This window comes from Montipora foliosa, chromosome 13 (assembly GCF_036669935.1).
Source record: "Montipora foliosa isolate CH-2021 chromosome 13, ASM3666993v2, whole genome shotgun sequence".
NCBI lineage: Eukaryota > Metazoa > Cnidaria > Anthozoa > Scleractinia > Acroporidae > Montipora > Montipora foliosa.
This window is the reverse complement of record NC_090881.1, coordinates 5,650,880-5,664,956: the sequence shown is the minus strand read 5'-3', so window position 1 is coordinate 5,664,956 and position 14,077 is coordinate 5,650,880. Positions and strand designations below refer to the sequence as shown.

Below are 14,077 nucleotides of genomic sequence, written 5' to 3'. Positions count from 1 at the left end.
ATTTTCAGGCCAAAAATCTTTAAGATTACAGACATTGACTGCAATTTCGTGTAACATTGTCTGTAACAGTGACCAGTGACCTTAACCAAACTCTGTGGGCTCAATTGAAGTGTCTTTGAAGTAACAATCTTTAAAATGGCCTTGATGATGTCTTGCAAAATACGATGATGTTATGGTTTTAACGGCCAATTATCTTTAATGTAGCGACGTAAACATTATATTATATCTCACACTTGAACATGAACATTATATTGACTGTTCCTTAATTTGACACCTGAGACTAAACCTTTGCATGATTATTCTTAGATGTACAGAGTCTCTGATAAGAGAGCTATGTAAATGATTATTTTAAGTCCTTCTCATTCTATCATGCTAAAGAACAGCTGTAGGACTTAAACTTTCATGTTTTAAAGCAATTTAAACTGTCACACTGTTCGGCCAAAAAGCCTGGCCTTTCCGGCCTTCCAAGATTTTTAAGCCAGACTTTGCCGGGCTTTTCCGGATTTCCAGGCCTAATTTTTGGGAATTGAACTAGCTAAAAGGGCAATGTGGACTAGGATTTTGTGGGAATCTTTAAGAATTCCACTCAATGATTCAATTTGAGAGTCACTTGAGTGAGTTGAGATTCTTGAAAATTTTCTGCAATAGTACTGAATGTGCCAGTGAGACAATAATCAAAGTTTAAGTGCACTTTTAGGATTTGATTTCATCTGGTGCCTTGAAAAAATGAGCTTTAACTTAAACCTTCAATACATGTATAACAAGGTTTGGTCTTATTCAAAGGGTTGACCCGAAAACACTGACCCCCGTTCCGTGGACCCCCCTACGGACCAGGTCCACGGACTACCTTACGGACCGGTCCACGGTTTACCCATACAGACCCCCTCTACGGACCACCCCCAAAACAAAATGAAAATACAAACAAAAATAAATAACAACTAAGTATTAAATTTGACTTACCGGTTGCCTGCACTCGTGTCGGCGAAATGTTTAACCGTTACGTTCCTCAAATTTAACAGCCTAAGTCTCAGGCTTGGGTGCAAGGTGTATCAATCATGTGGCTACTTCCTTAACCGTGGCGATGTATGGATAAAGGTAAAGGTAAAGTGAAGTAACTTTATTTAACGTCGGTAGTTCCTTCAGCTACGAGGCTGGTATCAATGGAAGCCGACAGTGCGCCCTTTACCCCCTCCCTCTGTCAGTGCTCTGTTTTACGGGTATTTAGAGCTATAGCTACACAGATCAGAGGAAAGTCGAAACGGACGTTTTCAGTCACCGAGGATCGAACCGGGGAGTATATATTCGTGAGTGTTTTTTCCCTCCGCCATTTTGAGAGAGACGGAGAGAGGTCGTATTCTATTTCGTGAAGCCTCGGGCGGGTTTATGGGCGGAGGGAAAGAAAACACTAGACTTGGGTATTATCGGTCTTTTTCGAAACACTGCGGTCTTCCATACATCGCCACAGCTGATAAGGAAGCGGCCATATGTGACTGATACACTTTGCACCCGAGTCTATTAAATGTGAGGACGTAACGGTTGAAAATTTCGTCGACACGAGTGCAGGCAACCGGTAAGTCAATTTTAATACTTGATTGTTATTTAGTTTTGTTTGTATTTTTATGTTGTTTTGGGGTGGTCCGTAGAGGGGGTCCGTAGGGGTAGTCCGTGGACCGGTCCGTAAGGTAGTCCGTGGACCTGGTCCGTAGGGGGGTCCACGGACCAGGGGGCAGTGTTTTCGGGTCACCCTATTCAAAGCATGCCTGTGTGGATGCGATATTTTTCGAGTTAATTCACTACTCGTAATATATGTACTTTGCTTAAACAATGTCCTTTAAAGGGCCCCAAACTTTGAGCATAAAATCACTCTGTACACGGAGAAATGAAAAAGAAAGCTTTTATTCTGATGTATTGTATAGATTGTGACAAATATCATCAACGGATTACCTTGTTTGATGCTCTCATAATCGGCCTTATTCCAATAGGAACATGATGCATTACTCTTGAAAATTACACACTCCAAGTCAGTACTTAATCCTTTCAATGAACTCCAGTGTCTTTCAAATCTTGCCCATTTATAATGAATCGGTGGAAAGATTGTCATCCTCCGCCATCTTGAATAACACGTGAGAGACTGGACTGGAAACTAGTGAGCCCTTTTCGTTTTGGTCAGCAGTCAGTGGTAACCAGTCCAACTCTTACAGATTTTGGGCGGTTTTATTCAAACGTTTATGTATCTACGATCACACGTTCGTGCACGGTGACGCTTTTTTGGTTAGGTTTACTCTTTCAATCCTGATCCAGGCAAGGAAATGCTCACAACAACTCAAGTAAAAAGGTAAACGAATAACGTTTGATTTGATGCCTTATTGTCTTGAAAATGAGGAACGGTTTACCTCTATTTAGAATTCACATTTTTACACCTTCGAGTCAATTTGTGAAGCAAGGATATTCAATTTGGCTTAAATGCTATAGCCCTGTAATGAAGAATAATGAAGTTTTAGAGCAAATGGTGAAGCAAATGATTTGGAAAACAAGTGCTCATACCGCAAGTTATATGTATACGATTGACAAATGATTTCTTCTCTTAAAAATGCTAAATGTTGTCACTTTAACTATTGTAATCAAAGCAGAAAATGCCTGACAAAGCTATTATTGACGTTTGTAAGTAAAGGGATCCAAATTTATGAGTTTACTTTCACACACTTTAGTTGTAATAGAAATAATCAGTGATTTAGAGGAATCACTACATGCATCATTGAAGTATAATAATACTGTATATACTGTATTTTTTTAAGTTGCCATGAAAGAGTACAAAGAGACACTTCCTGAAAAAAATCTTTGATGGGACAGCTGGGAAAGGTTCTGTACAGCACACAAAAATGCTTAGCAACCAATTCTGTCTCCTCCACCAGTTATGGTTTGATGTATTTAAGGATCTCTCTTTGCAGACTTGTTATAGTTCTGTGGTTTATCTGAAATGTTTAACAGCTTTTTTCGTATTTAATTTTAAAACAAGAACCCAATCCTAAGATTTTGACATGAATTAAATGTTTAGGTACTGCTTTGAACTCTGTATTCTATTTTTTTGCCTGTGAGCTATGGTAGTAACTGTTACTGTTAATAGCTTGACTGTAATGGATTTTTTTGTAGTTTCCACCACATCTCTGATTTGCTGAAATATTATTTTACAGGAGCATATATATATTATATATTTTTAGTTTTTGTAGTTGCTGAAATGTAATGATCTGTACATAAATTAATTAATACCCATTGAAGCTGAATGTGAAACTGTGCTACTTGTTTGTATGTTGATTAAAGGACCTTATTACTTCAGAAAACTGACCAGTGAATTGACTGATTGTAGTCCAACACTAGGAAGAATAACATCTGTTCACTAAATGTATGTGAATGTATGGGACAGGACAGGAATTGTGTGAAAAGTCATTTCATTCCCATATCAGATGCAGCATACATGTACCTAGACAATAATGTGGAGATTGTATGGAAGTTTACCATATCATTGATTGCCATATCATATGGGCCAGCATGATATGGGAATTGTACGGGACTTTACCAAATCCCCATACCATATACCAGTGTGCCTGGATAATATGGGAGTTGGATGGAGTGCTGCTTTCCCAGTTTCAGAGTGGATTGAGGCGCACACTGTCAAAGGGTATTTTTCTCGACTGACTGGCTGCGCAGCAGAAGGGACTTCTAGTCAGCGAACACGAAAGTGAAGACGAAGCACTGGAGGAAGAGGAATATGTTGGTCATCTAGTTGAGGTGGCTGAACAAGTTGTAAGGCGTCGTATTATGAACCTCTTCTACAGTTAGCAAATTCCTGTGATTGCCGCAAGTGGTGATCAAATCTCAGTGAAGGTTGCGTGGCTCCTCGACTTCGTACAGTCCTCTCACTCTCACATCCCATATGGTGGGCCAGTCGATACAATATCAATTGTATCTCGAGGCGTTGCATCTTATGTTTCATACGAACTGCAACACAAAATACTTGTAATTTAGCTCCCCTTACTGTTGATTTCTTATTTTAATTAGTGGATGATTTGACTTATTCAGCTCTAGCGTACCCAGGAAATCGGTTGGATCACAAGTCACCTTGACGCTACTCACTGCAACTTGTATTTGTGTTTATGCTCTTTTGCCGATGCCCATTTACAAGAGCTGGTGAGGCTATTTTAGTTTGAAAAAGCCATAGATATTATGTTAACGGTCGCTTTTCTTAAGCTCTCGTCATCTTGTGCCAAAAACGCCGGCCTGACAAAATATAAAGACTGGAAACTTAGAGTATAGTATGTATAGAAATATTACCTGAAAATTTTTAATAGAGAAAATTCAAGCATTTTTAAAAAAAATTGTTATATTTAGGTGAGAGCATAACTATTTGTATTCTATGCCAATGGATGTTAGGGGCGCGTTCGATAAACCGTATTCCGGAATGGGAATACGTGGAACAGAAGTTAGAAATAAATCATTTTTGCGGAGATTCATATTAATGTTGTCAAACATCTGCTAAAATGCTATTTTAAACATAGCTTTATTATCCTTGTTGCTGCAAAACGTCACACAGTGTTTTAAATCATCACTCCACGTATTCTTATTCCGGAATAGGGTCAATCGAATGCGCCCTAGGTTAAAAGAAATACAAATACAAAATTAAAAAAAGACCCTTTATTTTGCTTAATCTTGGTGTATGTGGTGCTAATCAGAGGCCTTCTTAGAGCATTTGTAAGCTATGATTCCAGGTGTTTCTAGATAAGGACACTGATTTGGCTTTAATGTTTCATTTTCACTCACTAAACACAAAATAAAGGCTTCGTGTCAAGAATTTGGTCTGTTTATAGCATGAATTATGCTCAGAATTCCATTTTGCTGAGCTTTAGAGTAGCATGGAGGGTTTGTGTCAAAAACCTAACAAACCTTAATACGCCAAATTTTTCGCAACTGATTTTGATGAATGGATCACTAAAATACAAACTAGATTAGGTTTGAAAGTTAAGCAAGAAGGCAGGTGAATGTTATAGTTTTTTAAAAAATGCCAATTTTGGGTAGTGATTTTGATCACAAATTTTACCTAACCCTAGCCCCAGGATCCCCAGGCTAATGGCTTGAGAACAAAGTTACATTTATGACGTAAAAGCTCCGCTTTTGTAGAATTCATGGTCGAATTCATTTGAAAGCACAATTTACGAATTTACGCCAGAACAAACAGTCAGAGAAGTGAGCCAAACGGGCTTTTGAAATTTCTTATCACACCAAACGTCTGAGCTAAGTTTCAGCCAAATCTGTGAACCACCACATTTGGCCCCTGGAACACTTTCTCAGAAAGGGACACTTAAAAAGTTACGAGAAGTCAAAAATATATATGTAAGAACAGTAAGTAAAACCCTCAATAACAACCAAAAAAATCAAGAAAGCTTTGGAAAGATGTGATGTTATTGATAGTACAGCTTTTGTTCATGAACAAATAGATATCTGATTAATTTTGTGCAAATCATGAAGAGGCCGGATATTGTGAAGTTTAGCTAAATACGAATTGACTTTTCGAATTGAATTTGCTCCTTTATTTCTTTTGGGTCAATATAGGAGGACATTTTCCTGTAAACTGTGACCTTAGTAATTTTCAGTTATTTGCGTGATCGAAAACAGAAACTAACCGGTGGAGAGTCGTAATACTTGGCCCGAGATTGGATTGAAATAATATCCTCTGAGTGACATTCGAAACAAAAGCCTTCGCTGAAAAAATAATACACCCAGCAATCACTTGTACGGGAGAAATAAAACTGAAGAGAATTCTTCCACAAAATACATAAACGAAAAGACTAAAAGGGAGCTTCTAAAAGAAAATACAACCCAAAAGAAGTGACCGTGTCCACGAAGGAAGCGAGAGAGTTGCAAAACAGATACATTGCAGTTGTGGCAACAGAAACGGCAACATTCTCATTGGTAATGATCCTTTCACTGCTTGGAAATCTTCTCGTCTGTTATGCTGTTTATCGAAACCCGAGATTGCGCTGCCCCAGCAACTATTACATTATCTCACTTGCTCTCACTGACATCTTGTAGGCAAGTTGCTCTATGCCGCTATCAGTTGCCTTTCTGGCAACTGGAGAGTGATCATTTGGAGCAGCTACCTGTGATTTTGATGCCATTACAAATATATCCTTGACAAAGGCCTTTACGTTTAACATGGTTCTGATGGGATTAAACAGATACTATAAAATATTGAAACCAACTAGGTACCAACCAATCTTCAAGCCACGGTGTATTGGTATCTCCGCATTGCTGGCCTGGGCAATACCTTTCACACTTGCTTTTCTCTCAGTGTTTGTTCTTGATCAGAAAACCAAACCAAATGCGAGTTTTGAAATGTGCATTGTAAGGTTCCATTCATCTTTTTTCTCTGTCATGCTCGCATTAATGTACGCGCCTTATTTCGTTATCGGGGTTTGTTACTGGAAAATCTATAAACAAGTTAAAATGTACAATACAAATGTTTCATGGCAATCTTCCAACGTTGCCGATGTCAAAATCACCAAAACCTTGTTCACCACTGTCATAGGATTTTTCTTTCTTTTTTTTTTGCCTGCTCATACCATATTTACTGTCTCGAAATTTGTGGAGTATTCTCATTTCCCACGTTATCTTTCTCTTTTTTCAACTCTCTTTATTTTTATTACCAGTTGCATCAATCCGTTTATTTACGGGTATATGAACCGTGCTTTCAAAACCGAGTTTAAGAAATGTTTTCTTCCTAATGGGGGCCACTCGATAACTAATGTATTGGCGACGAGGAGATCGACGAAGTTACAAGCTGCAAGAAGTAAAGAAGAAGACAAAAGACAATGAGTCTCTGACAAGGAAAGCTAGCCCGATAGAAGATTTAAGCGAGATGAAAAGCGAGACAGAGTGAAAAATCACTGCAATCGGCATAAATCGCCCCATCTATTTATTTATTATTATAATTTTCTATTTTTTTTTGCCACAAGTACAAAAAAAAGGAAACTAACTAAATTACAGCTGGTTACAAAAATCTAAAAGGATGACTATAATAATATCTCATAATAATAAATAATAATAATATATAATAGAATATTCTAAAGCGCTTTACAATGAAAAACAAAAGACAAATAAATAACAAATAATATTAAAAACTGAACTACGGATATCACATTTCCAGCATTTTCATTGGCTCGCCGGACACAGGTTATCAGCTCATATACCTGCACTACCAAATATGGTCACTGAAAACAGCAGCAAATACACAGTTTTGCGGCTCCGAGAAGAATGGCCAAATAAATTCAACATAAAAGAGTTGTGATGTTGGGGTTTTTAATAAAACAATTATTCTACTCGGGCTTGCTGAATATGAAATGATCATAATCAACTCGGCGCTACGCGCCTCGTTGGTTATATATGTCATTTCATATCCAGCGCGCCCTCGTAGAATAATTGTTAACTATTTACAAAATATATAAATGTAATGCTTACGAACTAAAACAAACTGATTCATAAGATGTGGATATAAAAACATAAAAATAAATATGTACATATAGATACAAAATTATAAATATATAAAATAAATCTAAATGCATAAAAGAAAAGAAAATATATATACAAACTGATCAAAAAAGTTCAAGACAATTATGCAATTAGGAGTCAATAGTAAGCCTTTTTTAAAAAGATAGGTCTTAATATGTTTTTTTAAAGTCTCCAAATTTGCTGATAGTCTAATGTCAAGTGGTAAATCTTTCCATATTCTTGGTCCGGCTATAGTAAAAGCACCGTCACCTAGTTTTGATTTAGATCTTGGTATGAACAGTAGTTCTTTATCATCAGATCTAAGTTTATATCTCCGTGTTGGCTGAATCTGAAGTAAATTAGTCAGGTACACTAGAGACAAGCCATTTACTGCGTTAAACACTAATAGAGCAATTTTGAACTCAATTCTCTGCTTCACTGGAAGCCAGTGTAGTTTTATAAGCGATGGTGTAATGTGGTCGTACTTGGGAATAAAGCATATGATTCGTGCAGCTGCATTAAGCACCTTCTGAAGACGTTCTTGGTGATATGCAGGTAGGCCAAACAGTAGCGAGATACAATAGTCCAGGTGCGATGTTACAAAGGCGTGGACTAGTATTTTAGTAGTGTCCGTTGAAAGAAATTTTCTGATTTGTCTTATGTTGTAAAGTCCTCTGAAGGCTTTGCTACAGATCTTGTTGATGTGATCATTCATAGACATTTTATCATCAAACCAGGCACCAAGATTCCTGATACTGGTCAAGGGTGCTATGTCAGCTGTCCCCACTTTCACAGAAGGTATTTTCACTTTAGCTAGCTGTTGACGAGTACCAATAATGATAAACTCAGTTTTGGTGTCATTAAATTTTAGTTTGTGAGAGCCACGCACGGACTTCAGCAATGGCAGCACATAACGCAGATAGTGCACGATCCATCTCTTCAGAGGATGACGGCCGAAAAGATAGATAGAGCTGCATATCATCCGCGTAGCCCTGCATATCGGGTAGATGTTTTTCCATAAGTTTAAAGAGTCGAGAAGTATATAGCAGGAACAAGATTGGACCAATACAACTTCCTTGCGGGACTCCATATCTCATTTGATAGTTTTTAGAACAAGATTGACCAACAACTACTCACTGTTGCCTTTCAGATAGAAAAGAACGGACCCACTGGAGTGCACTACCAATAACACCGAAATCAGAATGAAGTAAACTAAGTAGTAAATTATGATCAATAGTGTCAAATGCAGCACTTAAGTCAAGTAATACGAGAAGTGTAACCTCTTGTCGATCCATGCTTAGCAAAATGTCATTCTGCACCTTAAGTAGGCAAGTTTCGGTAGAATGGTATTTCCGATAAGCAGATTGGTTGCTAGGAAGCGATGCATTCTCAAAGTAATGTGACAATAATTGTTGAAGTACCAGTTTCTCAGTACACTTTGAAATAAAGGACAAATTAAAGACAGGTCGGAAGTTGTTGAGTACAGGTTCAAGGTCCAGTTTTTTTCACAAGAGCGCACTTCCAATCAGCAGGAACACGTCCACCACGGATGGAGAGACTTACTATTTCGGTTGTTACTGGGAGAGGTTCATCAATGCATAACTTCAGTAGCCATGTGGGAATTGGATCCAGTTTACAAGATGCACTAGAGGAGCTCATGATGACAGTACGAACATCTGATTCTGTAACGGTAGAAAATGAGTGAAGTTGAATTTCTGGTGGATAACAATTAATTTCTGGTGGAACCATATGAATTCTGTCAATTTCCTCTCTTAGCAGATCAATTTTGCGGCAAAAAAAAATATCACCAAATTCATTGGCGAGAGTTTCACTGTCATTGTGAGGTGGCAGTGGACATTCTTGCTTCTTATTGCACAACGAGGTGACAACCTGAAACAGTTTACGGGAATCCCCAGCACATTGATTGATTTGTTCAGTGTAGTAAAGATGTTTACAGTCGTGCAGTAGCTTTGTGTACTTGTTGTATATTTCACGATAGGCATCTTTGTCAGATTTCCGTTGGATTCGCAACACTTTCTTCTCTAACTTTCTTCGCTTTGCTTTCAAGTCTTTAAGCTCAGGGTTAAACCACGGGAACATAGGCTTTACAATTACCGTTTTATGCAATAAAGGAGCATTTCTTTCTAGAATATCTGTAAGTACCTTGTCGTAGGTCTTGGCCAGATTTAACAGATCAGTTGAAGGATAGTGGTGTAGCTCAGAGTCAAGGATGTTGTTCTTGAAAGTCTCAATATCGATCTTCTTGTATTGACGAAAGCAGATTTCTTTTATAGAAAGTTCAAGGCGAGGCGGAAAAGCCATAGCAATTTCAATAAAGCAATGATCAGAGATGAAGAACGTTGTACGTGGAATTTGTAGGAGGAAATCATAACATGATCGAGTCACAACAAGGTCTAAGATATGACCAGATGAATGCGTATGTGTAGTAACATGTTGTATGAGACCAAAAGTTTCCAGTAAATCCGAGAATTTATCAGCGTCAGAGTCAGTATGGCTGTCGAGATGAAAATTGAAGTCACCAGAGATAAGCAAAACTTCAGGATACATAACAATATTTTCCAGATAGGCAGAAAATTCCTCAAAGAAGACATTAGCAGACACTGGGTGTGCCTCAGAGTAAGGTGGTCGGTAGATACCAATGATTTTCAATGGTCTACTTAAGTTCATAATGTTCCATTCACAATATTCAAAAGATCGTTTTTCTCCTGAGTCAGTTCGAGAAGTCTGAAGATTATCTCTGTGCATTAATCCAATACCGCCTCCAATGCGCTGCGAAGGTCGAGGACAATTATGAAACAAATATCCTGGTGGTGATAGTGAAGAAATACTAACAGAATCTTCATCTTTGAGCCATGTCTCAGTAAGCACACAAAGGTCAATTTTGTTACCCATCACATGATCAATAATAAGATCAGTCTTATTTCTTGCAGATCGTACGTTTGCTACGGCGAAGCATAGTTGTTTTGCAGTTGGAAGTAATTGCTGGCATTTCTTCACGTATGATAAGTTATTCAGTACAGTGTTCACGGTAGCATTATTTGATGTATTGTTCCCATTGTTGATGTTGTTCTGCTCCACCGAAGAAATTTGCATGTAAGAATCGAGGAAACATTTTGAAAAATAATAATTATCAAAATATGACTTAGTAGAAAAGCCAGTGGAAAACGAACAATATCTGTCATAGCCCAGTGCAGTAGTTATTCGTCGTTGCTTATTTCAAGTGAGCCGAAGAGAGAATGGTGATAGAGCAAACTTATAGGCCTGCTCTGGGAAATTAACTCACCGCGAGATTGTCCGAGCTAATGCCTGATATAGTCAGGGAACACATTTCGCGAAATAAAGTCACTTGCGAATTTCGTCAAGAAAGCAAGCCGCCTATCTTGATATGTTAAGGGGCCCTACAGAACATGCCAAATGTTGTCGGCAAATTTTGTAGCTTGCACCGACGGCTTTTATGTGGTTAAAGGCGATCGAAAACACTGTAAAAAATGGTGCCCTGGACTTGAGTAAAAAGCAAAAGTGGGAATTGGGTCATGCCGTGTCCAGCATCGGAGCTTGAGAAGCTCATCTGCTGAGGGCTTTCCAGCAAGATCAAGCGAGACAATATACGCTCGATCAGTTATATGACCTGACCAGACCATTATGGTCAAAAATGACTGCGCCATGAAGTTACTCCTAATGCGCTTCACAGAAACGTAGTCCCAATGGTTCGCCAAGTGCGGAATCAGCTGGCCTTTTTCTGCTGTCCTTTACAAATCAAACCATCCTGATTGTCCGGCATTATCAGAAAGCGAGCACACTGTTCATACATACATGGTTGCTGTTGACACCTATAAACAGGACTGGTTTTAAGTTTCTTGTATACTAGAAGAGGTCTTAGTTTCTGTCAAAGAATCGCATTAATCAGTGTCAAGAGCGATTTTAAGAAGTGATTATGCTGGATGTTACCTCTGTCATGCGCTTTTGTCAACTATCAACACCACAAGCTAACGGTCAGGCATTGAAGTCATCCGTTATGACTTCTGTGACCCTTAGTCGGGTAAGAACTTATGTGACGGAAATATCGCCCCATGCAAAGAGGGTCTTGAAAATTATGTCGCCCAAAATCACAATGTGGAAAGTGCAGAAGATATAAAGAAAAGATCGGAGTTCCCACGAGGAATTGCAGGAACGAGCATTGCCGTGTGGAAGACTAACCAATCTGCAATGTCAACAGGAGCTGCTAATAACAAGAACCCCCGAATAACGAAATACAATAATTTCTCTTTGACTTCCGAGGGAATGCGCGTCTGGCGAGCTTACAATGTTGGAGAGGGCGTGGATATAGAGGGGTCCTGGAATAATCAAGATGTCTGTAGGCTTGAGAGGATTGGGGAGTGGACGGAAGAAATACCACGTGTTGCACGAGCAAAATACCAGGCGAAGGGAAAACACAATGTCGCCGTGGAGTGTGTACATACTTTTAGCTGACTTGAATCAGCTTGTACTGCCACTTTCAAGACAATCGAAGGGCAGGTGAGGATATGGATACTGGCCATCATATGATGACCCCTGAGAAGGAGACCATATAGGACACCGAACGTAAGCAATGGGCACCAGTCACGACATCCGTAAAAGGTGCTGCTCAGAAGATTGGCAAGACAGATTACGTTCCTGCTGCGAACTCAGAACTGAGCAAAGGATGGGCCTTGAAGAAGCCAAAGACTGCAGTGCGAATATCTCCAGGTGTCAAAGAAGTCTTGACAAAGTGATTCAAAAAGGTAGCTAAAGATCTTCATCACAAAGCTGCATCAGCAGACGTGGTGAAGCAAATAAAGGAAACTTTCCCAGTTTCAGAGTGGATTGAGGCGCACACAGTCAAAGGGTATTTTTTCCGACTGGCTGCGCGGCAGAAGAGACTTCCAATCAGCAAAAGCGAAAGTGAAGACGAAGCACTGGGGAAAGAGGAATATGTTGATCATCTAGTTCAGGTGGCTGAACAAGAGATTGGTCTCAAGCACCGTCTTTTGTATGAAGATTTGTATTTTTGCGAACTCTCTGACAACTGGTAGATTAGCCAAGTTGTTGCAAACTCAGTCAACTACAGTCATTGTGCGAGTTCTTTGATGTTGAAATTATAGGTAGTGTTAATCGTAAGGCGTCGTATTATGAACCTCTTCTACAGTTAGCCAATTCCTGTGATTGTCGCAAAGTCATAGTCAACAAACCCGCTTTGCTCAAATCTCCATGAAGGCTGCGTGACTCCTCGACTTCGTCCAGTCCAATCACTCTCACATCCCATATGGCAGGCAAGTCGATACAATAACAATCGCATCTTGAAGTGTTGCAAGTTATGTTTCATATGAACTGCAACACAAAATATTTGTAATTTTGGTCTCCTAACTGTGAATTTTGTATTTTAATTAGTGGATGATTTGACTCATTCAGCTCTTACGTACCCAGGAAATCGGATGGATCACAAGTCACTTTGACACTACTCACTGCAACTTGTATGTGTGATCATGCTCTTTTACTGATGCGTATTTATAAGAGCTAGTGAGGCTATTTTAATTTGAAAAAGCCATAGATCTTCTGTTAACGTTCGCTTTTGTTAAGCTCTCGTCATCTTGTATCAAAAAACCGGCCTGACAAATATAGAGACTGCAAGGTTAGAGTATAGTATGTATAGAAATATTACCTGAACCGGCCTGACAAAATATAGAAACTGCAAGCTTAGGGTATAGTATGTATAAAAATATTGCCTAAAAAATGTAAATCCGAGAAAATTCAAGCATGTTTAAAAAAGATTCTTATATCTAGGTGAGAGGATCACCATTTGTATGCTATGCCGATGGGTACTAGGTTAAAGAAAATAAATAATAAATTAAAAAAAAAATTCTTTCTTTTTCTTAATCTGGGTGTTTGTAGTGCTAATCAGAGGCCTTCTTAGAGCATTTGTAAGCCATGATTCCAGGTGTTTCTAGATAAGAACGCTGATTTGGCTTCAATGTTTCATTTTCACTCACCAAATAGCATGAATTATGCTCAGAATTCCATTTTGCTGAGACTTAGAGTGGCGTGGAGGGTTTGTGCCAAAACCTAACAAACCTTAAGAAGCCGAATTTTTCGCAAATGATTTTGATAAATGGGTCACTAAAGTACATACTGGATTTGGAATAAAAGTTGAGCAATTATATAGTTTTTTTGAAAAATGCCAATTTTGGGTAGTCATGTTGTTCACAAATTTGACCTAACCTTAGCCCAACGATCCTCTCTGTCTAATGGCTTGAGAACAAAGTTACATTTATGACGGAAAAGCTCCGCTTTTGTAGAGTCCATGGACGAATTCATTTGGAAGCAAATTTATCCATTTACGCCATATGTTATAAATATCTTATCACACCGAACTTTTGTGCCGAGTTTCAGCCAAATCGGTTGACCACCACTATGAGCCCCGGGAACACTTTCTCAGAAGAGGACACGAGAAGTAAGATATATATATATACGTAATAGCAATAAAGTAATAATCCTGAATAAC

General features: G+C 38.7%; 1 protein-coding gene and 1 pseudogene across 1 annotated transcript; one reads left to right on the top strand and one right to left on the bottom strand.

Annotated features, from left to right (window-relative positions):
• Positions 1–9,027: 9,027 nt before the first annotated feature.
• Positions 9,028–10,653, bottom strand: LOC137981556 (uncharacterized). The gene has a single exon (XM_068828652.1). It carries the CDS (start codon positions 10,651–10,653, stop codon positions 9,028–9,030), a length of 1,626 nt encoding a protein of 541 aa, XP_068684753.1.
• A 585-nt stretch (positions 10,654–11,238) lies between these two features.
• Positions 11,239–12,131, top strand: LOC137983461 (uncharacterized; annotated as a pseudogene).
• The last annotated feature ends 1,946 nt before the right edge of the window (positions 12,132–14,077 follow it).

What these genes read in the sequence shown, in the direction of transcription:
- LOC137981556 (XM_068828652.1), bottom strand. Translation starts at nt 10,653, where the DNA reads ATGCAAATTTCTTCGGTGGAGCAGAACAACATCAACAATGGGAACAAT.